Source organism: Haliotis cracherodii, unplaced genomic scaffold, assembly GCF_022045235.1.
Source record: "Haliotis cracherodii isolate W230 unplaced genomic scaffold, xgHalCrac1.p SCAF_1, whole genome shotgun sequence".
Lineage (NCBI taxonomy): Eukaryota > Metazoa > Mollusca > Gastropoda > Lepetellida > Haliotidae > Haliotis > Haliotis cracherodii.
In genome coordinates this window covers 25,569,470-25,593,092 of record NW_027266264.1, presented here as the reverse complement: position 1 = coordinate 25,593,092, position 23,623 = coordinate 25,569,470, and the positions used below count along the sequence as shown (strand labels likewise).

Sequence of the window (23,623 nt, the reverse complement as noted above, 5' to 3'; positions counted from 1 at the left end):
AAACAGACCCTTCTATAATGAATCCAATCCCCCAACTTACCCCCTTCAGACACCCCTAGCAAATAAGATTTGATTTTTAAAAAAACAGCTGGCAACTATTTACAAAACTATGCAACCAAACAGACAGACCAAATACATGACAATAACAAAGACACATGTAATACAAAGCTCACTAATAAATTACATGAAATATCCCTAAAATGCATCCCCATTAGCTATACAAACTACACCCACAACCCAGTCCCTGGTGGAGTTCTGAAATTAAAAAAAAACACAAGACAATTAAGAAAAAAGTCTCTCAATAAATCAAGGAGAGACAGTGCAAAATTACCCTAATGCATAACTCTTAGAAACAAAACTAAACAACTTAAACCGGTAAAAAATGGCAACAACAATTCTAGGAAACTGAATAATTTGGGTTTTTTTAAAAACGAGAGGCCGTTCCAAATTACCATTATTCATAGATCTTAGACACAAAACTAAACAACTTATGAAGGCAGCAATAAAAAGCCACTGGCAGTCTTTATGTAACACTTTAAAAATTGGCAACAACCATTCTAGGAAACTGTGGAAAAAGTTTAAAGCCATTAAAGGTACTTCAAAAAGGTTCACGTAAAAATTAAGGACCTAGCCACAAATAAAGAAAAAGCTGGTGTTATTGTTGCCCATTTCGCTAAAACCAGCAGCTCCACCAACCCCTACACCGCCCCTATAATAATCTTATCAGCCCTTACCAGAGTGGCTTCACAAACAATCTACAAACTTTAGACCCTATTTTACATTTGGAACAAGACACTAGGACAGCACAGACACAAAATCAATACACCATGGTCATATTCATAGTGAGTGAGTGAGTTTGGTTTAACGCCGCCATTAACAGTATTCCAGTTATATCGCGGCGTGTCAGCTTAATGTGGGAGGAAAGCCCGAAGTGATGCAGGTCTCAGATCATATTCATAGACTTTAGCAAAGCTTTCGGTATGGATTGGCATATTGGTCTTATTTAAAACTAGATACCAATACCATATTTTGGAGAATTCTTAATTTCATTCGTTTTTTGTTACAGACAAGAATATAACTGTTAAATCACATGAAACATTATCAGATACACATCCACAAGAAAATAGGACCCCACAAGGTAGCATTTTGTCACCGACATTATCTAATTTCATGATCGACGACATTTTTCCAAATTCATTCAAAAATGATAAAATACCTACAGCAAAATTTGCAGACATCTCATTCTGGACATCATCATCATTAAATTTAATTAAATCTTAAATCCAGTCTGCACTTGACAGTATTCAAAATTGGGCTACTAAGTGGGAATTCCAAATTAAAACTGAAAAAAACCTATTCGAATCTTATTTTAAAAAAACAGGATATCGTACCCTCCACAGTCCGCCTAGATAGGCACAATAGGTTTGAGCTCACAATGTCTGACTGGTGTACTTAGACCACATGACTGTGTTGTGCCGCAAGCACATATGTCTTGTACTTTACTAGTTTTATTTTCCGCTGAATTTTACTCCATGATGGTCTGAAGTCGACGATGTCATATATTCCTGTGCACGCAGCCTTCCGACTTCTTATGGTTTTTGCGCGACAGTGTCTGATTCCCGGACGTTATATAAATTGACGTTATCCATGGTAATGACACTGTAATGACATATAAATTGACGTTATCCATGATAATGACACTGAGGTTGTTTAAAATGGACAATGTTCAGGAAAACAAGAGAACAGTTAGGTATCAACTCAATGTTTCGCGAAGTTCATAAAACAAGGTATTACACGGAGGCTCGTTTCATATTTTATTACTATCCTCTTTTATGCAAACTCAAGAATCGCCAACGAACGGAGAATTCTATGCTTGGTTTTCTTTGGCGTGTGGGAAGATACATTTATTTAATGTTTACTGAATTAATAATAATTTATCGTCCCACCGGAATTCACCAATTACATATGTTAGCAGTTTAGGAAGTTTTACACGGCATCTTGAAAATGAACAAAAACCTAGTAATTTAAACATTCATACATACTGCATTCCAAAAGGTTCAAACAAACGTGAGACAAAAATCACGCAAATATAAAAATCGTCTGCTCACCCATGACAGATCCTTATTCATGTTAGGTAATGTTGTTTTTTAGGGTGGTCATGCATTTGGGAAGGCTGCTGCACTGTCCAGCTCCTTTGCATATGGCTCATCTGAAGTTGCCTCGACTCTTTGGCCTCATCTTGATTCCGACTCCGTCAAAGTTGCTCTCCTCGGACGACATCAACTGAGCCTTATTCTGGACGAGAAGGTCGCTATGATGTATCCGAGGACTTGGTTCTGAAAAAAAATAAAACTTTATTTACAATTGCATTTCATATTTTTATAATGCATATACATGTTTGCTCATGAGCAAAGAGTGTGTGAAAATCAAATTCACGGTTATTCCGATAATGTCAGCATTATACATTATAGCATGATTAGTATATAAACCGTGACAACACTATTTGCGAATGGCAGGTGCTAGCGGTAGTGTTGCACATGCTACCCATTTAAAGATTTACCCTTTCTAATTCGACATGAAACGGATTATATGACACTCTAAGTAAACGATGTCATTTGACCTTCAATTAATTAATTAGTCCAGTTAACCTGGGGTGCGTTGCAAAGCGCCAATCGCTTGTAAGCGATATACAGCGATTCGCCTTACAACAGTGCGCTAACTTTCTGCCGCTTGCAAGCGAAACAATCGCTGACTGAGGTCGCTTCGTTCTCAAACCAAAATGGCGGCTTACTTTGACAGCGGAACTCTTGACTGGATCAACGAGAAAGTGAGCAAAGGTAGCTTACACACCATCATCCTCAGTCTGCTCCACATCTTCAAAGTAGTCATAAATTTCATCAGCTTGTCATCGAGCCTCTTCTATTACGTTCTTCATAACGCGGATGGTCAGGCTCGCTGACATGGTTGAATGTGTGTCATCGTATCCCAATTACGTGGATAGATGCTCATGATGTCAGTCACTGGATTGGCTGGTCCAGACTCGATTATTTACAAACCGACGTCATATAGCTGGAAGATTGCTGAGTGCGGCGTTAAACAACAAACAAACAAACGTCAAGGCAACCAACCGGTAGTTGCGACGCCATTTTGGAAGAGTGCGCAAGCGCTTCAAACTGTTGCAGACCCCGGGTTCAGCGATGGATTTGCTTTCTCTAAGCGATTCGTGGCTTGCAACGCGCCCCTGCAGTATGCTGTTATCACTTAGCCTTTAACAAGAATTAATTCTTCGTAAGTCTTTGAGTGAGACATGTCAATTAATGTCTGGAAGTCAGGGAGTAGCCTTCGTCACAATGAATTAACATTCCACACTGCATCCTTTAATAAGAAAGTGAGAAAGAGTACTTAAGATGCTCATGATGTCAATCACTGGATTGTCTGGTCAAGACTCATATAGCCGGAATATTACTGAGTGCGGCGTTAAACAACAAACAAACAAACAAACAAACAAACTTAAGATTGAGTGATACATGATGCATTAACTTCAAAAGAACAGAATCATTCCAAAAAGCCTCCAAAACAATCTCTTTCGGCGCCGACTGGATCGAAGAACATTTTTTATTATGCTCCTTAACAACAATGAACCAACTAGATACAATAAATGACACTATGTCGGCTATAGACCTAACAATATGTACTCCCGACTTCGCCCAAAACACTTTGTAGGAAGTGCATGAGGAGTCACTCAGCGACCACTTTCAAATTCACATAACAATAGGAAACATAAATATAGAAAACCCCAATGAACCCCTACAACCAAAAATCCATTACTGATCCTTGCTCACGTCGGTGTGTATGGCAACGAACACGTGGACAAAACCGCCAAATCAGCACTAAAACTAGAAGAAATAAGCATTAACCTACCAATATCTAAATACACTAAATTAAACTCATACCAAAACCTTATTAAAAAAACACCAAACTGGCAAATGCCCACATTGTAACCTAACAGAAACCCCCTGAACACGTATTACAACATTGCACATATAACCTACAACTACCAACTCTTCTAAACCCATTTAACAACTTACAAACACATAAGGCACTAGGCATATACCTAATCAAAACAGGTCTACTCGGCCGCATCTAAAATAGCCGAACAATCTACAAATAAAACAAAAATCCAAAATCTATAAACACTCAAAACCACACAAACTTCCACAGTCCCCCACCTTTAGGTATGGCGTATTTTTAAAAATTCCAAAATTTCAACCGAAAATAATTAAGCAACCCTAAAAAAAACTCCTGGTTGCCTTCTTTTCGATATTACCCTTTTCGACCACCTCACTAAATGGCCTGGTGGGCCAGTGTGAGAAAAACGCATAATGTCGGGAAATGCACGTTAAATCCCCAATAGAAACAATGACAGGCCGTTCCTGCATTATATTGTCTGCCAAGAATGAATGAGTGAGTGAGTATGGTTTTACGCCGCTTTGGCATTATTCCAGCAATATCACCACAAATGGGCTTCACACATTGTACCCATGTCGGGAATCGAACCCGGGTCTTCGGCGTGACGAGCGAACGCTTTAACTACCAGACTACCCGACGGCCCCCTGCCAAGAATGAGACAGTTGAATCAAAACTATCTTTCACTGAAGAAAACAGAATATCCCACTGCTAAGTATATGATAAATTGTTGAATTAGCATTAGATAAGGTTGAGAATTAATTGTGTTTTTTCAATACATCATAGACTGTGAGTTGTCTGCTAACCCAGCTAGAGTTCAATGATAGCCAGGCTCCCTGTTCCCCATAGTTGGAAGGAGTAACGTCTGCTACCCGAACTGGAGCCATCTGGTGACAATTAATCACAAGCTGTCAATCACCCACTGGCCGGTAGCCCCGACAGCTGAATGCCCTCCCTTTGAGATCAAAGAAAACCTCAAACTCATTCACTCTTAGAAACACCACCCACGGTGGTACATGAAATACAATTGAGGTGAGTGAGATTGAGAGTTTGGTAGGACTTCATCTTTCCCTTGCTTTAGAGTGAGTGAGTGAGTATGGTTTTACGCCGCTTTTAGCAATATTCCAGCAATATCACGGCGGGGGACACCAGGAATGGGCTTCACACATTGTACCCATGTCGGGACTCGAACCCGGGTCTTCGGCGTGACGAGCGAACGCTTTAACCACTAGGCTACCCGACTCTCCCCCTTGCTTTAGAAGAGGGATAACTGCAGCATGTTCCCATGCTTTTGGGACTTCTCCTTTGGACCATATCGTGTTATACAACTCAGGGAGTAAGCTTTTGGTTTCATCAGGTAGGTTTTTCAATATCTCGTTACTGGTTGTGTCATGACCAGGTGCTGTGCCTTTTCTATGTTGAATCGCATCATCACTCTGTCACAGTAAATTATATATGATATACCAGATGCTTGCTTTGTGGAGATGTTCTACTGTGAGTGGGGAATTGTTCATGATTTAAACATATTTTTATTCAGTAAATGATTCTGATTTGGTAAATACCGCCCCAGAAACAAAATTATATTTATCAAGTATTATTGATACGTCTTGATTAATATATACACTTTTTAGTAAAGTTATTGTACCTTATAAAGTCGATATATTTAATTCAATATCATAGATACAAATATGAGTGAGTGAGTGAGTGAGTGAGTTAAGATTTAACGTCACATCGGCAGTATTTCAGCCATATCGTGACGAGAAGTACAGTAATAATACACACAATTATACGAAATAAAAACCTGTCGACGAAGGACAGTAGAATAACTAGAATATCACAGACTTGATTTAAAACTAGTTGTGAATAATAAAAACAGTAAGCATTAATGAACATCACAATGTAAAAATGGGCTAGAAATCGTCAGCAACGGAAGGGAGATCACCATACTGGGGACCATGGGGACTTACAGTACTTTTGCTTCCTGCATGGACCCCGGCAGGATTTATATCATCCCTTCAGTCACTGGCGACAGTGAACCAGTTAAGCCTTAGATTAAAATAACGAAGATACTACGTTTAAAATCCTAGTGTGCTGAAAAATACTTCGAATGATTTGGGACTTACATACCCTCTTAGGGGGACAATAATTTTACACTACTTCAACCCCCCTCAAGGGTACAGCCACTAACAATCTAAGTTATGAATTTCGCACTACCAATTTTTAAAACAATACATTGAACACATCAAAATTTATGAACAAGTTCTATTTCCTTTAAAAAACATAATATTAAACGAGAATTAACATCATTAAAAAGGTCCTTAATTGTTTTTACATTGAAATATTTATCCCTTGTGATGGAAAAATCAACACAGTCAAGCAGGACATGCTTGACTGTGATTCTTTCATCACAAGGGATACAAAACGGAGGATCCTCACCTTTTAGTAAATATTCATGAGTATATCTGCTGTGGCCAATACGACATCGTCGCATAATGACCTCCTCAAATCTGGACTGACAGCCCAAGAAGGTATATCCGATATTTGGTTTAATTTCATGTAATTTATTGATACCTACTTGGGCGTCCCACTTCTGTTGCATAAGATCTCGGATGTAAGATCGAATAATGGGTTTAAAATCAGTGTATGGGATCAGAAGTGGTGTCACAGATTTGTTGAGCGCTGCTTTAGCAGCAGCAGCAGCCATTGTGTTACCAATGATACCAACATGGCTTGGTAACCAACAAAAGACGATGTCATATTGGCCAGTAGCAAGATCATTAAATAACTTAAGAATTTGGATTAAAAGTGGATGTTTTGAAGACATATTTTTAATTGCCTGAAGACATGAAAGAGAATCTGAAAACAGTATGAATTGTTTATGTTTAGATTGATTACTGACATATTTAAGTGCTGTAAAAATGGCGTTTGCTTCTGCAGTGAATATTGAACTGTTATCAGGTAAACGTGAAGAGATTGTTCTGGATCTAATGACAGTGGCACTAGCAACTGCGCCACCATCCTTGGATCCATCTGTAAATATAGATTTATAAGTGTCGTAAGTGTTTCTTAGTTGAAGGTATTCTTGTTGGTAAATTAATTGGTTAGTATCTGATTTCTTTAGTTTTGTTAATGTCAGGTCTACTTCTGGCTTTACCATTTGCCAAGGAGGAGATGAGAAACGTTTAGTAGGAGCTATATCTTGAAGTTGAATATTCGAAGCTGATATTGCAGATTTTATTCTGATTCCGAGTGGTGGAGTAAGTGTTGATTTCTTATTGTAAAGATCCTCGTAGAGAGGATTGAAGATGCATTCAAAAGCTGGATTGGACTGATTAGAATATAATTTAGTGATGTATTGTAAAGATAATTTTAGTCGGCGTTGTTTAAGAGAAGGCTCATCTGCTTCTATATAAAGACTGTGAATGGGAGACGTTCTGAAGGCTCCAAGGCAAAGCCTCAGGCCTTGATGATGGATGGTATCGAGTTTTTGTAAATTACTTTTGCAGGCTCCACCATAGACGATGGAGCCATAATCAAGTTTTGAACAAATTAGTGACCTGTATAAGTGTAAGAGAGTTGTTTGATCCCCTCCCCACTTTGAATTAGAAACTACTTTCAATAAGTCGAGTGCCTTCAGGCATTTAGCTTTAAGGTATTTAATATGTGGAAGGAAAGTTAAGTGGTTATCAAAAATAAGTCCCAAGAACTTGGCCTCCTTAACAACTTTGATAGGAGTGCCATTCAGAAATAGTTCAGGGTCCTTATGTGGCTTATATTTTCTGCAGAAATGTATACAATTAGTTTTTGATTTGGAAAATTTAAACCCGTTTTCTAGACACCACTTGTTAATTTTATTGAGACATAATTGTAATTGCCTTTCTATTGTGTGCATATTTTTACCACGGCAAGATAGATTAAAATCATCCACAAAAAGTGATCCATCAACTGAATCATTTAAAACTTTTGACAAACTGTTAATTTTTATACTAAATAAAGTGACTGCCTTGTGGGACACCCTGATCCTGATTATAATGATCAGACAGGGTAGAACCCACGCGGACTTGAAATTGCCTGTCTGTTAAAAACTGTGATATAAAATGAGGCAGACGGCCTCGTAATCCAAAATCATGAAGATCTTTTAAAATACCATGTTTCCATGTTGTATCGTATGCTTTTTCTAAATCGAAAAAGATCGATACAGCATGTTGTCTATTTACAATGGAATTTTTAACGAATGATTCTAAACGCACTAAGTGATCGATAGTACTTCTGTTCTTCCGGAAACCACATTGTATATTGGTAAGAAGATTATTCGTTTCCAAGTACCACACTAATCGATTATTTACCATGCGTTCCATAGTTTTACAAACGCAGCTAGTGAGAGATATAGGTCGGTAATTTGATGGATCAGAATGATCCCGCCCAGGTTTGGGAATGGGGATAACAATGGCATTATGCCATGAAGCTGGAAACATCCCAGATGTCCAAATACCATCGAATATAGTTAACATAGTTTCAAGGCATGATTCGGGCAAGTGTTTCAGCAGCTGATAATGAATATTATCAGCGCCTGCTGCTGTATCATGAGCTTGCCCTAAGGCAGTATATAGCTCATGTAGTGAAAATACCTCATTGTAATCTTCACCATTATCAGATGTAAAATTTACCTTTTTCTTTTCCTGTTGGAGCTGATATTTTTGAAATTCAGGAGCGTAATTAGATGAAGAAGAATGATGAGATAAAGTTTCACCAATGCTATTGGCAATAGCAGATTTATCAGTTAACAAAGTATCGCCATCCTTCAGATGGTTAACTGTAGAATTTGATCCCTTGCCTTTGATCTTTTTGATCATGTTCCATACCTTGGAGATAGGGGTACGAGAGTTAATTTTGGAGACATAAGTCTGCCAGGATTGACGTTTATTTTGCTTAAATAGACGTCTTGCCTTGGCATTTGAAATTTTAACAGTATTTAAATTATGGACAGTGGGATGTTTACGGAAGTACTTCTCCGCCTTCTTACGACATTTCCTAGCTTGTTTGCAATTAGCATCAAACCATGGTTTACGAACACGTGGGTTGACAGAGGACTTAGGTATTGATTCATTAGCAATTTCATTCAGTTGATCTGAAAACAACTGAATCGAGTCAGTAACATTATGAAAAGACGTAGGTTTTAATTTATCTTTGCATAAAGATTGAAATAAAGGCCAATCAGCCTTCACAAAATTCCATCGAGGTGAAGGTGGATCATCAGCGGGATTAATGGGCTTAAGCACCGTGGGGAAATGGTCACTCCCACATAGGTCATCATGGACGGACCATGAGAATTCATTTAACAAAACTGAATCCGTCAAAGACAGATCTAAAGATGAATAGGTACCAGTAGCAGGGTGTAAGTAAGTGTTGGAGTCATCATTAAAAATGCAAAGATCATTATCGGAAACAAAATTCTCGATCACTTTTCCCTTTTGATTAATGGTTGAACCTCCCCATAAAGGATTATGCCCATTTAGATCACCCATGATGACACAGGGCTTTGGGAGCTGGTCGTATAGTTTTTGTAGATCAGTACGCTGAAGATTTGAAGATGGAGGAATGTATAAGGATCAAAGTGTGAAGGCAATATGCAGTGTAATTCTAACTGCAACTGCTTGCAAATTCGTGTCAAGCGGAACAGGACTGTGAACAACGCCCCGCCGCACCAACATAGAAGCACCTCCAGTAGCTTTATCTCCTGGAGGAGAAAAAGAATGATAGGAACTATACTGCCTTAATTCAAATCTATCTGTATATTTTAAGAACGTCTCTTGTAAACAAATTGCTGATGGAATATAATCTGTTGTTAATAACTGTAGTTCATTAAAGTTGTGCCTAAGCCCTCTGCAATTCCATTGAATTAGACTAGAATGATTCATGGTGGTTCTATAGGAGAACGCTCACGTGAATGTGAAGATGAGTCACCACTATTGTTGTGGTGTGAAGATGGGGTAACATCCATCTCAAGAGGCTCGAAAAAGTTATGAACATCTACAGATGTTTCAGTGACAGTGGGAATCTTTGTTGTAATTTTTTTACTTTGTTTTTTCTTTTGTTTTTTTGCCATTTCCGTTGAAGGTTTGTTTGGAGCTGACATTACAGAAGATGGTATTGTCGGATTTGGTGGTGATGGGGCCACAGCCTGAGTCACAACCGGAGATGCCGAAGATGTATCAAATGGACTGACGGAATAATTTGTCTGACTCTCGGATGTTGTAGATTGACTGTCAGACATATTTGCAATAGACGCAGTTTCAACTGGCTGAAGAGAAGTGACCCATGTCAAATTGGTTTGACACTGAACAGATGAAGTGGTTTTAACAGGCTTTGCCACAGCAGCAGAGTAGTTTATAGTTGAAGGAGATCTTGACTGATGGACAAGCTTCCTAGCATCTGTAAAAGATATGTTTTGTTCACATTTTAGTTTCAGAATTTGTGTTTCCGTTTGATACATGGGGCAGGATTTGGAAGAGGCCATGTGTTGGCCTTCACAGTTGATGCACTTTAAATCTAGACTGCAGTCGGTACTGTCATGGTTTCCACCACAACGATTACAAACGATAGATCGTGTACAAGTTTTCGAACCATGGCCAAACTTTTGACACTTATAGCATCGGAGTGGATTGGGGACATACACCTCCACTCTGATGTTGACATAACCAGCTTTAATAGAGTTCGGAATCGTTGGACGGTCAAAGGTGAACAGATAGGTATTTGTGTTAACAATATTTGATTTTTCATCCTTTCGGGTGAAACGCTTGACTGACTGAACACCTTGATGTTGAAGTTCTGAAACAATTTCAGCTTCTGACATATCTGACAGTGAACGTGTCCTGTCACGGACAATGCCTCGGCAGGAGTTCAGCGTCCGGTGTGCAGAAACAGTAACATTCACATTAGCAAACTGAGTTATTGATAACAAATTGATAGATTGCTGCTTTCTCACACATTCTACCAAAAGAGATCCACTGCGTAAACGTGTAACGTTTTTAACCTCCCCACAATAGCCATGGACAGCTTTGGATATAGCGAAGGGGTTTAACTTGATTGGTTCATGATCTGCAGCTTCGATCACAAGGAATCGAGCCCAGGAATCAACATGTGTATCAGCTTCAGCAGATGGACTTGTATCTACATGTCTTCGTTTAGAACCAGGATGATTGTGAGCCATATTGAAAGGAATTATTTCAGCAACCCTGCTCCCCACCCACCATGGAGCGTCAACAAGGACAGTGTTAAATTGCATCGGATCTCCAGGATGCAAACACCAGGGATACAGGGTTGTTATACGCCAGCGAATATGACACAAATAGCAATATTTGTATACCAAATTAAATGCCAGGCTGGTTCTGCCCATGACAAGAAAATGGATACATATTGAATTTGGAGGTCAACAACACCAGATTGGCCCATGAGCCACCGCCTTCTGGCATTGGACTCTAGGCAAAAATTTATATCATAACATTTTGGTTAGCAACATTTCGGTTTGCAACATATTGGTTAACAACATTCAAGTATAGCAATAAAATAATGTAGAAGAATTTCAACATGAATGTTTTCCATGCACAGGGTATGGCGTGACCAGCCGATTGATAGAATCGGGCCCATTCTACCACCCGTCTAGGCGAAGTAGGGGTCAAAGTGGTGTGTTGGGCAAAGGGAACACCGGTTCCTGGCTCCAATGCCCTCAACCACCAGAATCCCGTCCTCCGCCGACACAGGGGCGCAACCCACGGCAAACAGGTTGCCCAATTTTGTCGCCTCATACGACAAGCAATGGGGTGCTGTGGAAACATTCTGCCCCGGTTCCACACGGGGTAAGAGCTATTAGCGCTACCCAGCACTCACCACGAGGAGGTTGCTCTTCACGAGTGCCGATACAAATATGAAAGTTTTGAGCTCGATAGTCACATGTTGTCGTTGTACAAAGGCATTGAAAACTGTTCATTGTCATGTAACATAAGGCCACAAGGTTGCGCTGAACTCAGTATCTCGTGTGACAGCCCCGGGCAGCAATCACGGCTCTGCATCTCCTCGGAACTGTGTGGATAAGTGTACGAATTCTGTCTTCCGGAATTCGGCCCCTTTCTGCTTATAACGCGTTGGCCAGTTGTGGCAGTGTCTGCGACGTGTTCCGACGTTGACGTACACGTCGATCGAGTTCATCCCAGAGGTGTTCCATTGGGTTGAGATCTGGAGATGTCGATGGCCAGGGCAAGCCGTTGATGATGGCATTATGGAGGTAGTCTACCGTGACACGAGCTGTGTCGGTGGAGCGTTGTCCTGTTGAAACGGCTCCCTCTGGCGGTCAGTGATTGAAAGAAGGTGAGGCTTAAGAATTGGATTCATGTATGGATTTGCTGTCAGATTTCCCTGAACCACAACCAAGTTAAATCTCGTGGTGTAGGATATTGACCCACACACCATGACACTACCGCCACCGGAATTGTCGAATGTATGTACACAATGTGTGGCAAAACGCTCGAAGACGATAAACACGTTGTCTTCCATCTCGCCCGTGAAGAAGAAATCGTTATTGGTCGCTATACCACACTCGTCTCCAGTTTCTCAAATTCCAAGGCTGTAAGGTCTGGCACCAACGCAAGCGTCGCTGTCGATGAATCTGTTGCAAAACAGGGACGTTAACTGAGTCGGATTCCAGCCTCGCGATTCTCCTCAAACCAGGGATACGTCCTGCAGTCTCCATAGCTGTGACGTAGGTGGAACAGTCGAATGTAGCGATCCTGTGCAGGGGTGATAACGCTTGGACGGACGGTTCTCGGACGGTCTGCAGTGGAATTGAACTGTGTGGATCAGTCCTAAAGTCGGCAAATGGTGCTGTGGTGGACGGTGAAGTGGCGCGCAACAGAAGACTGCGATTCCCCTCTTTGGGTACGTCCTATGGCGATGTTCAGATCGGCAGCGCTGAGTCTCGACATTTTCGAACTTGAAAAATGTTGACAATTGAATGACAAATTATTGGCTTATGCTTGCCTTTTTAATAGCCACTACCACGAGTTGCTTTACGGTTTTCCTCCATGACATTTTTGGACAAGTGTGAAAACAATGCTGTTTAAGACATTGCAAATCGACAATGGGTGCGTCAAACATATATCCAATTTATATACCGGATTTTTTGTATAGTCAGGTTCAATCAACTACATACTACCCGTGCGTTTCTTTTTTTGAACAGTGGATACATACATAATACAGATATACATTACAACAGAACAAAAACGAGTGGTTCAAATATTAAGAAGAGCAAGTCATTAACTATTTAATACTTGTCTTAAAGTATGAATTAATTCTTAAGTTATTACATCATGCAAATCCACCAGAGTGTAGAATTGGAAATATTTCAAAATAGCTTAATTAACAGATTTTGTCTCATTTCCATTCCCATAATGCATTAAATTTAAACTCTAACATTTAAAAAGAAGACAAATCGTTTCTTAAAATATTGTAGTTTGAGCATGTGAAAACATAATGCAGTATATGTTCAATGGGATAACCACAAAAGAAAGATGCGTTGTCTATGCTATGTCTTTCAACCGAGTCTGAGGCGATAAAGGATCATGTGACAGAATCTGTTACCATAGTTTGGGACACTGTATATTTGTAACGTTGCTCAAGTTTTATCATCCTTTAAATTTCCCATGAGGAATCCATATCATGTAACTATTCCGATTCTTAATAGTATCTGGTAGGAATGACTTGGCATAGCATTCTGTTCTACAACTTGAAGCCTGTAAATTGTTTCGATTTTTTAAAATGTAATCAATAACGTCAGAGCCGTGTTGTGGAATAAGGCCAGAAAGATAACCAGGTGTTAACCGATTAATCTTCTTGTAAAAAAATGTTTAATGTTCTTTTGGCTAAGTTAGTTTCGCTATAAAGCTTCTCATGACTTGTTCCCCATGTAGTCCCAAAAATAATACGTAATGAATCTAAGCGTAACCTTTCTAGGATTGATTTTTGTTCTTGATACAGTTATCCCAAATATCGGAGCAATCATTAAATATGGGCGATAGGAAGACTTGTACATAACTTTTAACGATTTCCGTGAAAGGAAGTATTTTTCTGAGTGAGTGAGTATGATTAATGGCGGAGAATACCAGAAAGGTATTTAAGACTTCTAAGGCAATTAATCATAGGGCTTAACGTGTTAAGTATATCTTCAATATGAGAATGCCATAAACAATCTGACTGAAATAGTATTCGCATATCCATTAATATCAATTCCTTTCATTATAAGATTAGGTTCTGCACTTGGGCTGACATTAAGGCAAAATGGAATAGTTTCTGTTATCTGGATTAAATTTTACTTGCATTCAACCATTTGGTAATCTTCTCTAAATCGGCATTAAAATATATTATTCGCAGTAGTATTTGGAATTGTCCATTTCGAGGTTGTCTGGACCCCGCCACAAAAACAGTAAACTTATAAATAAATAGAAATTCCAAGGTGAATAATAAATACAATAGTTTGTTGGCTCGACATGCCCCATAATTTTAGTTACATTGTATTTGACATGAGAGGGGTCCTTCTAACGTGAACAAGTAGCGACACACACATATAAACATGTTGTATTTTATAAAAATGACTGTACAATTTTAAATATGTTGTAAACCTGTTGCATTTAAAAACATATATATTATTTATTCAATATTCATTTAATAAAATATGCAAGTATCATCATGGTGTTCTGAAGAAATATCGCTGTAAGGCATCCTGCACGGCGTCGTTCACGTTCACCCTCAAAAGTGGTTACATCAAATAGTTTGGAAATCTTAAGACAATCAACTGAAACTCTTTATGGTCATGTAAAAATATATTCATATAATCAGCACATGCGCTCAAGTTTTACCTTCTTTCAAGTGGAATGATGATTTAAACTCGTTCTCCAAAACAACTTAAGCCTATCCTTTGAACGAGACATGATATACTCAAGACCTTTAAGTATCATAAGAAATGTTTATATAGCAGGGTATATTCGAAAAGAACAAAGGGTTACACAAAGATATAGCGAGTGCTGGTAATAGATAAAAAATAAAAAGGAAGCACTAGGTGTAGCATGACAGAACATGTTGGTGGTGTATTGTAAATATGCAAACAACCAAGGAAGCACTAGGTGTAGCATGACAGAACATGTTGGTGGTGTATTGTAAGGATGCAAACAACCAAGGAAGCACTAGGTGTAGCATGACAGAACATGTTGGTGGTGTATTGTAAATATGCAAACAACCAAGGAAGCACTAGGTGTAGCATGACAGAACACGTTGATGGTGTATTTTTAGGGTGCAAACAACCAAGGAAGCACTAGGTGTAGCATGACAGAACATGTTGGTGGTGTATTGTAAGGGTGCAAACAACCAAGGAAGCACTAGGTGTAGCATGACAGAACATGTTGGTGTTGTATTGTAAGGGTGCAAACAACCAAGGAAGCACTAGGTGTAGCATGACAGAACATGTTGGTGGTGTATTGTAAGGGTGCAAACAACTAAGGAAGCACTAGGTGTAGCATGACAGAACATGTTGGTGGTGTATTGTAAGGATGCAAACAACCAAGGAAGCACTAGGTGAAGCATGACAGAACACGTTGGTGGTGTATTGTAAGGGTGCAAACAACCAAGGAAGCACTATGTGTAGCATGACAGAACATGTTGGTGGTGTATTGTAAGGATGCAAACAACCAAGGAAGCACTAGGTGTAGCATGACAGAACATGTTGGTGGTGTATTGTAAGGGTGCAAACAACCAAGGAAGCACTAGGTGTAGCATGACAGAACATGTTGGTGGTGTATTGTAAGGATGCAAACAACCAAGGAAGCACTAGGTGTAGCATGACAGAACATGTTGGTGTTGTATTGTAAGGGTGCAAACAACCAAGGAAGCACTAGGTGTAGCATGACAGAACATGTTGGTGGTGTATTGTAAGGGTGCAAACAACCAAGGAAGTACTCGATGTAGCATGACAGAACATGTTGGTGGTGTATTGTAAGGGTGCAAACAACCAAGGAAGCACTAGGTGTAGCATGACAGAACATGTTGGTGGTGTATTGTAAGGGTGCAAACGCGGCGTAAAATCAACCTCACTCACTCACACATTATTAAGATTTTATTACTGATACGGTTATGGTCTTCGGCGTGATGAGCGAACGATTTAACCACTAGGCTACCCGATCGCCCCACATCGCGTTGTGATGAAACAGCTGTTCATTCCTGGCGAATCAAATAACGCCGCGAAATCGACGGCAGTATGTATAGGACAGTAGTGATTTGTGAACCCTCAAAGCTTAGCTGAGTGAGACAATGATGTGGCGTATCCGCCTGTTCGCCCTTTTTAGTGTTACAGGTGAGTGTGTTCATTCATATATAATCATATTTTCGTTGCGTTCATTGTCATTCCTGCACTCTGATGAGCTGAATTGGTTTTAATACGCAACTACGCAGTATATATATATATATATATATATATATATATATATATATATATATATATATACTCCGAAGATGCTTGGGATAAATATTCCCTCATTTCGGGTTTAAATGTATGTTTTCATAACCTCCATTGGCCGCCGAATTTTGGAAAATATTAAATAAACAACGTATAACAGAAAAGAAAAATATCGATGTACCGGATTACTGCAGTATCAGGAAAATGAAGAGAGTCACCGGGTTCCCTTTTATCATATTTTTATTAAGATAACTGAACAACTGTTTTTTCTGTACGATATGATCATTTCAGAGACTAGATGTTAGTCTAGTGTAGGACCTAAGCTGACAAACACCGGCTTACCAGTTGTTCACGACGGATAATAAGCTTTAAGACGATGTACAATTGGTACCAATTGAAAGAATATTTGTCCCGTTTCAGTCATATGCACAGGTTATATACAGAAAAGGATCATTGGTGGGTCCAGCGCCAGCTCTGCTGAGTTTCCGTATGCGGGAAGTTTACAGAAGTTGGTAAATGGTGAATGGATCCACATTTGCGGTTGCACACTATATTCCACAACAAAGGCATTGACTGCAGCACACTGCTTAGACGATGAGTAGGTGTAGATAAGACGCTCAAGATTTCACCTAATGTGCAAGATTTATAGCAGACATTGATACTTCAAATTTTCAATCAAATTTGAACAAACGGAAATTTATTCAGATTTCAGAAATTATGTTAAAATATCTTTTTTTCTCAGAATTCTCAAGGCAAAGAACGCTGCAGCTGCAAAACAAGATATTCTTTTATTTAAAACTCAATATTTTATAAAATAAAACAATGATGTAATTTTGTTGCAGGCAACTGCTACACTATTACTATTTTTATTTCGATAAAAGTCCGCCTGTCTCATCCTTATTTTTCAGTAATCTACTCATATAGTTTGCCCAACTTTATTGCCTTGTATACCCATTTGAGTTTGTATAGGCAGATATTCGAGACTGGTTGTTCTCAGGCGTTGACGTTTTATATTTAGTGTGAGGATACTATTAAACAGGATTATGCTTTTCTTCCCAGCGACCCATCTGTCTACAGAGGAGTATTCGGAACAGTGGATATCGCAAACAACGAAGGGTCCGTTCAGATTTCGGCAGTGTCATCATTTACCCGGGTAAATTATTTACAATCTTATAATCTTCAATATAACAGGTGTAATTGTGGATATACGTGTACAATGGATATACATCTTTCTCCGTGTTGTGCATCTTCAATATTGGATACTTGGGATACGTGAAACTGTTTCGGGAACATTTAGGAAAGAGACAACGTATATCTTAGGTAAACTCTTGGTTAATTATAACATATTTTCATAAAGCGAGAAGACCTTGTACTCAGATGCGAACGAACAGGATCGTGTTCGTATTTATCCGATTGTGGTTTTCATGTGGTCTCTCTGTGTCTTCACAATGAAACCAAAGGTTTATTGGTGGTTATTTGGGTCGAAAATTGACATCATAGATTTCTGTAAAACCTATTTTTTCGAAATCAATCGTCATTCCCAATCATAGATCTACGTCAGTTAGGATTACCCCAAGAGTTTGTATACGCCACAATAGCATCGGTATTGTGCTTGTTATGGTCACAGTCTGTAGAACAACTTAGACCTTAATAATGTTTACAATTATCAGTTCTCAGTCACCACATTTAAAACCGGATTGAAATGTTAATTTGTGAAGTAAGAATACGTAATGGTCTAATTTTGAAACTAATATCAAAATTTAGTCTCTTCCCACAAAGCCTCTAAATCTGTGTTCATGGGGGAGTTATGACAGACCCCCATCCTAGCTTCCTCGCAATGTAATGTTGAATAATGGTGGAAAAGGAAAGTCATTAAAAGAAGCAATGAATCTAGATGTGTTGTCTTTGGGAAGGACGATGTTACTTGTGTATTTCTTCTCTACAGCATCCTTCCTTCTCGGATACATTTGGCCTTCCCAGTGATATTGCAGTTTTGCGCTTTCAAACATCCCTCGACACATCAAGTCCTAATGTTTCGGCATTCACTTTGACTCCCGGTTCCCCCTTAACCAACACTGAGTGCACGGTCCTTGGATGGGGTGCATTGTCAAGTAAGACCATTCATAATATGCATCCAATGGTGGTGGTGATATGGTTGTCCAAGGCGCCACAATACGCCGTGCATGGGAGGGCCGACAATTATTGTCGTGGGTTCAAATTCCAGATACCAGGCGCTGTGAAACTCACCCACGCCCTTCAATATATCCACTCAATCACTCACAGTCACACACACACATCCAGTCACACCCAGTCAGTAGCGTGTATGTGATCCACGTGATGCGTTCACAGCCCGACACCGTATCATGCTCCCAATAAGTGTCTGCCAAGGGATGATAGTTTCACTCGACGGAACTCAACTTGAACCTGACCCAACATTAAATAGTATATGTTCAATGCCATGTTATGATTTTATTTTATTTTTTAACGCCGCACTCAGCAATATTCCAGCTATATGAAGGCGGTCTGTAAATAATCGAGTCTGGACGAGACAATCCAGTGATGGATATCATGAGCATCGATCCACGCAATTGGGATATGATGACATGTAATTATCAAGTCAACGAGCCTGACCACCCGATCCCGTTGGTCGCCTTTTACGACAAGCATGGGTTGCTGGATACCTATTCTAATCCGGATCTTCACGGGTCCCATGTTATGGTTGATACAGAAGTACGCTTTATTTTTGCAAAATGGCCTAAAGTTGCGTCAGTTTTACTTGTTTAAAGTGCACGTTCAGAAGGGCCATCGACATCTTTGCTCAACATCAAATGCAACACCAATAGCATGACGTCATTACAATGGTTAAAAAATGGTGGGACTAGTTCAAGCAACTGTGATTTATATTAATCAAACCCAAATTTGTCTTCCAACTCAGATGTTAGGATGCATCACAACCCAGCTGTTTATTATGTCCTTAATTACACAGAGAGTGTATCAATCCGACACAAGCTACCAACTACGATGTCTAGATATCGACCGGAAATAGGTACCTAGAACAGTGCCTTTTTATCCCCCGCCGGGCCAGAATGGCCGAAGGGGGATTATGTCGTGGCGCAGTCCGTCCGTCCGTCTGTCTGTCCGTCCGTCCGTCTGTCCGTCCCACAGAGGGTACTAAGCTTGTGAAATCAATTCCTCCTGCAGTTTTCAGAGAATATCCCTGAAACTCTACACACAAAATGTCGACATGTTGATGATACGCATATCGCAGTCCCGTTTCATTTCAACTAATTTTGACAGAGTTACTGCCCCTGTTTTACGGAGCTTCATTTGCCTAATTGTGAGAGAGGGTACTAAGCTTGTGAAATCAACTCCTCCTACTGTACAGTTAAAATGTGCACTTGCTTAATATATCCATATCACAGTCACGTTTCATTTCTTTTCATGTTGTCAGAGTAGTGTAGAACAACTTTGCCTCAGGTAACAACCATTATAAAACAATGTCATTTAGTCTCTGTTGTGAAAATGTCACAATATCTAACTAAAGTTAGTGTCCTTGTATAAGGCTTTTGTGGGTGAGCTACATCCTTATAGCATTAGCATTTAAACTGGATTACTCCCAACAAAATTTCTGCACAATTTGTTTCAAATGCAGTGCCATCTACTGTTGTAAACAGTTATTTCATAAAAAGAAAAGAAAATATAAACTCGTTAAAAATGCGGGAGATGTTGTGCTCTCAGAGCACTCTTGTTAATCTAGGACCGAGGATTTATATGAAAACCTTATTCATCTTCAAAGTATCAAAGCCAGTCACACACAATGCACCAAGCAAAGCTCTGTGAATTATTAATAACCTTCACTTCAGATGGGATGTTCCCTGACGTTCTTCAGAAGAAGACGGTGACGATAACCAGCCAGATGTCCTGCAATGACGACTGGTCACTGCTAGATTTGACCATCGGCGGTGACCAACTGTGTGCAACAGCTGAAGGCTTCTCTGAGGTAATGTACGATACCAGGTTCACTCATTCTTAAAATGCATTTACATTACAGTCACAGTGTTATCACTCACTCACTATTCTTATTTATTACTTGCCCGTGAAGAGATCACCCGTTTAATAAACATACAGCTTTATTAAACATTGTGTAATACCAAAACGCGTGCTTATGTACTCTCGGAACACGTTTCACGAACAAATATTGAAAGCTCTCAACATCCCTTGGCTTATTCAACGACATTGTGTGTTGAGATGATAGATCACTGGGAGGAGCTTATGCACACTCGATGACCCCAGCAACCTTGTTGCTAGGCTGACGTCAGAGGCATTGTTTCGCCGATGGATCTTGCAACAAAATTCCAGAAATTACGTCATCGGGTATTGTGACGTGATTGTAAACTTTGAGATGCAAGGCCCCGTTCCACAAGGCGAACGTACTCTAGCGCAACGACAGTCGTTAGTCTCACTTAAATTATGTGAGTTGTGATAGCCTTAGTTAGCACTACGATAATTTTGTGGGACGAACGCCTGAATTCTAAAGGTGGACCATTGTATGATATTAAATTCATACGTTTCAACTTTTGACGTGTTTGAAGTATTATTCTGTTAAACTCAATTGGATTATGCCATGGATCGTGTAGGTGTCAGCCTATTTACACTCAACAGTATAATTCTAAAAACATTTTAAATGACAAGTAATAAATAAAATACTAAACTCGCTCTCGTGTAAAACCAATTTTATGCAACTCGTGAATAGTTGTGGTATCTGACTCGCTTTCGCTCGTCAGATACCAGAACTATTCACTCGTTTCATAAATTTGGTATTACACGGGAGCTCGTTTAGTATTCTATATATACTAATCAAGTTAAATAACATCCCCAATTGGAAGACTGCGTGCTGCAAAACAAACTCACCATGACAAATCAACTGTGCTTATGTGAAAAAATCGGGTATTCGTTAACCTCTTTTGAAGTATAAATGGTTGCGCGTCGTGTTGATAGAGGAATCCTCTTTGCAGCTCTCTGGTGGTTTAACTTTAACGTCCCCTCGGGATTCCAAATGCTAAACTGATAGGTCGTGATATACTGAGTGAGTGAGTGAGTCTGGTTTAACGCTGCTGCGAACAGCAGCTCTGAAGTTTAGTGAGAAAACAATGTGTGAAATACTGGACTTCCTGGCAGATAGCATCTATGTGAAATTGGGTGCGCGTGGACATTTGGGTAAGAAATATGCATTCCCATTGGCAACACTTGTGCTGCCCTCCTTGCTGATCTGGTTCGTTATCAGTGATCCTTTCATAACATTTTCACCGCTATTTTGACTTTGAGGCCTTATGGAATATGTTTCAGCTTATAATAGAGACTGGTTATTCAGTGGTCTCGACGTATTACTTTTAATGCATATGAATGGTTATGCTCGGATTGGCAAACTAAAAAACATTGGAATTTGGTCAAGAAGTTCAAATATTGATTCGGAGATATCGATGATCTGATATTGTTCAATAATAGTCAAACAGCCAATTTTCTTTGTCTGATTTACACACCTGAACTAGAAATAATAGAGACCAGAGAAACTCGCCTCTTCTCTTTCATTTTAAATTAGATCTATACACAAAGAACTAGAGTGACGAAACTGTCCTCAATATTGTGTGACAACAGGGGTGACTTCAACTTTCCATAAGTCTAGTTGTGTTGGTTGGTCGTGTACAGTGGTACCCCTGCTAAGTGAGCTGATTCTCGCTTTGTAATATCTGTATGGAATACAGATATCTGTATCTGTTTATGTATGTATGTGTGTGTGTGTGTGTGTGTGTGTGTGTGTGTGTGTGTGTGTGTGTGTGTGTGTGTGTGTGTGTGTGTGTGTGTGTGTGTGTGTGTGTGTGTGTGTGTGTAGATGTGTATGAATGTATGTGTGTGGGTGCGTGCCTGCGTGCGTACGTGCGTGCGTGCATGTATGTATGTATGCACTTGACACCTGCTATCTCACTTACCAGAAGGCTATAGTAGGGAATGCTCTGTAAGGCATTCCAAAATATAAGACAGATAAGGTCAACTTTTCGTTTATTCATCATACTGAACTAGACAGGCCGTGTTGATACAGGAAATGAATGTGGCGGTGATGCCCAGTTATTTAATGAACTGCTAAGGAAATCAAGGTCCGATACTAAGAACCGATCCATCATTTACATATTGATGTGTATGATCTGTTTCAGAGAGACAGCGGCGGACCATTGGTTTGTGGGGGGAGATTTGCTGGTCTGGCTTCCTTTGGTGGGTCATGTACCGCCAAGGTTCTTCCAAATGTCTTCACAAATATAGCTTCCTTTTATAATTGGATACAAGGTCAATAAAAATCTATCAATGTATAATCCAATTTATATTCTATTTTGGTTGGACAACCAGAGGATTCAATAATAAACACGATTCACAAATAAAATATCTGATTTTACGCCTTGTTCACTGTGTCTTGATTTATTTACGACGATGCGATGCGGCGTTTAACAACATTTACTCACTCGCGCTAATGGCTTTCTTTAATCATCTAATCAGACAAATGAAATTTTAATTTTAGTCGAAGTATGATGACAATTCTTCAGAAAATATAACTGAAATTGTTTTTGCTGCACTGAAATAACATAGAAATCTATAGCTTCTCTGACCTGTGGAACCGCCTCCGTGTTCTTGTGGTAGAGCGTCCGCCCAGAGAGCGAAAGGTCCGGCGTTCGATCCCCGGCCGCGTCATACCAAAAGACGTTAAAAGATGGTACTTGTTATTACCCTGTCTGGCGCTCAGCATAAGGGGATAAAACAAGGACTGGTCGGTTCGGTTCGGTTCGGTGAAATGGGTTTTAACGTCGCGTCGAAGATTAGTGCACTTATAAAGCGACGTGCATGCACGTGTATGTGTGTGTGTGTGTGTGGCTGCTTGTACTAGTCCGGACTGATGCCGATTCATAGTGCTAGCTTACTGAGATGCCATGCCGCAGTTTAACATGAATACCCCACTGAGACGCAGTATACTGACTCCGAGCCGACCAGTCCTTGTTTTAGCCCCTTAATGCCGAGCGCCAGACAGGGTAACAACAAGTACCATCTTTCGGAGTTCGGAGTCAGTATACTGTGTCTGAGAGGGGTATTCACGTTAAACTGCGGCATGGTATCTCA

At 39.7% G+C, this 23,623-nt stretch overlaps 1 protein-coding gene across 1 annotated transcript; it reads left to right on the top strand.

Annotated features, from left to right (window-relative positions):
- The first annotated feature begins 16,320 nt into the window (after positions 1-16,320).
- LOC139454959 (chymotrypsin-like serine proteinase) lies at positions 16,321-22,809 on the top strand. The gene is made up of 6 exons (XM_071236558.1): positions 16,321-16,360; positions 16,883-17,060; positions 17,522-17,615; positions 18,408-18,573; positions 20,326-20,462; positions 22,672-22,809. The coding sequence occupies exons 1-6, from the start codon at positions 16,321-16,323 to the stop codon at positions 22,807-22,809; spliced, it is 753 nt and encodes a 250-aa protein (XP_071092659.1).
- Positions 22,810-23,623: the final 814 nt, after the last annotated feature.

What these genes read in the sequence shown, in the direction of transcription:
- LOC139454959 (XM_071236558.1), top strand. Translation starts at nt 16,321, where the DNA reads ATGTGGCGTATCCGCCTGTTCGCCCTTTTTAGTGTTACAG. An exon ending in GCACACTGCTTAGACGATGA is followed by an intron (nt 17,061 to 17,521) that starts GTAGGTGTAGAT and finishes TTTTCTTCCCAG; the next exon opens with CGACCCATCTGTCTACAGAG. An exon ending in TGGATGGGGTGCATTGTCAA is followed by an intron (nt 18,574 to 20,325) that starts GTAAGACCATTC and finishes CCTTCACTTCAG; the next exon opens with ATGGGATGTTCCCTGACGTT.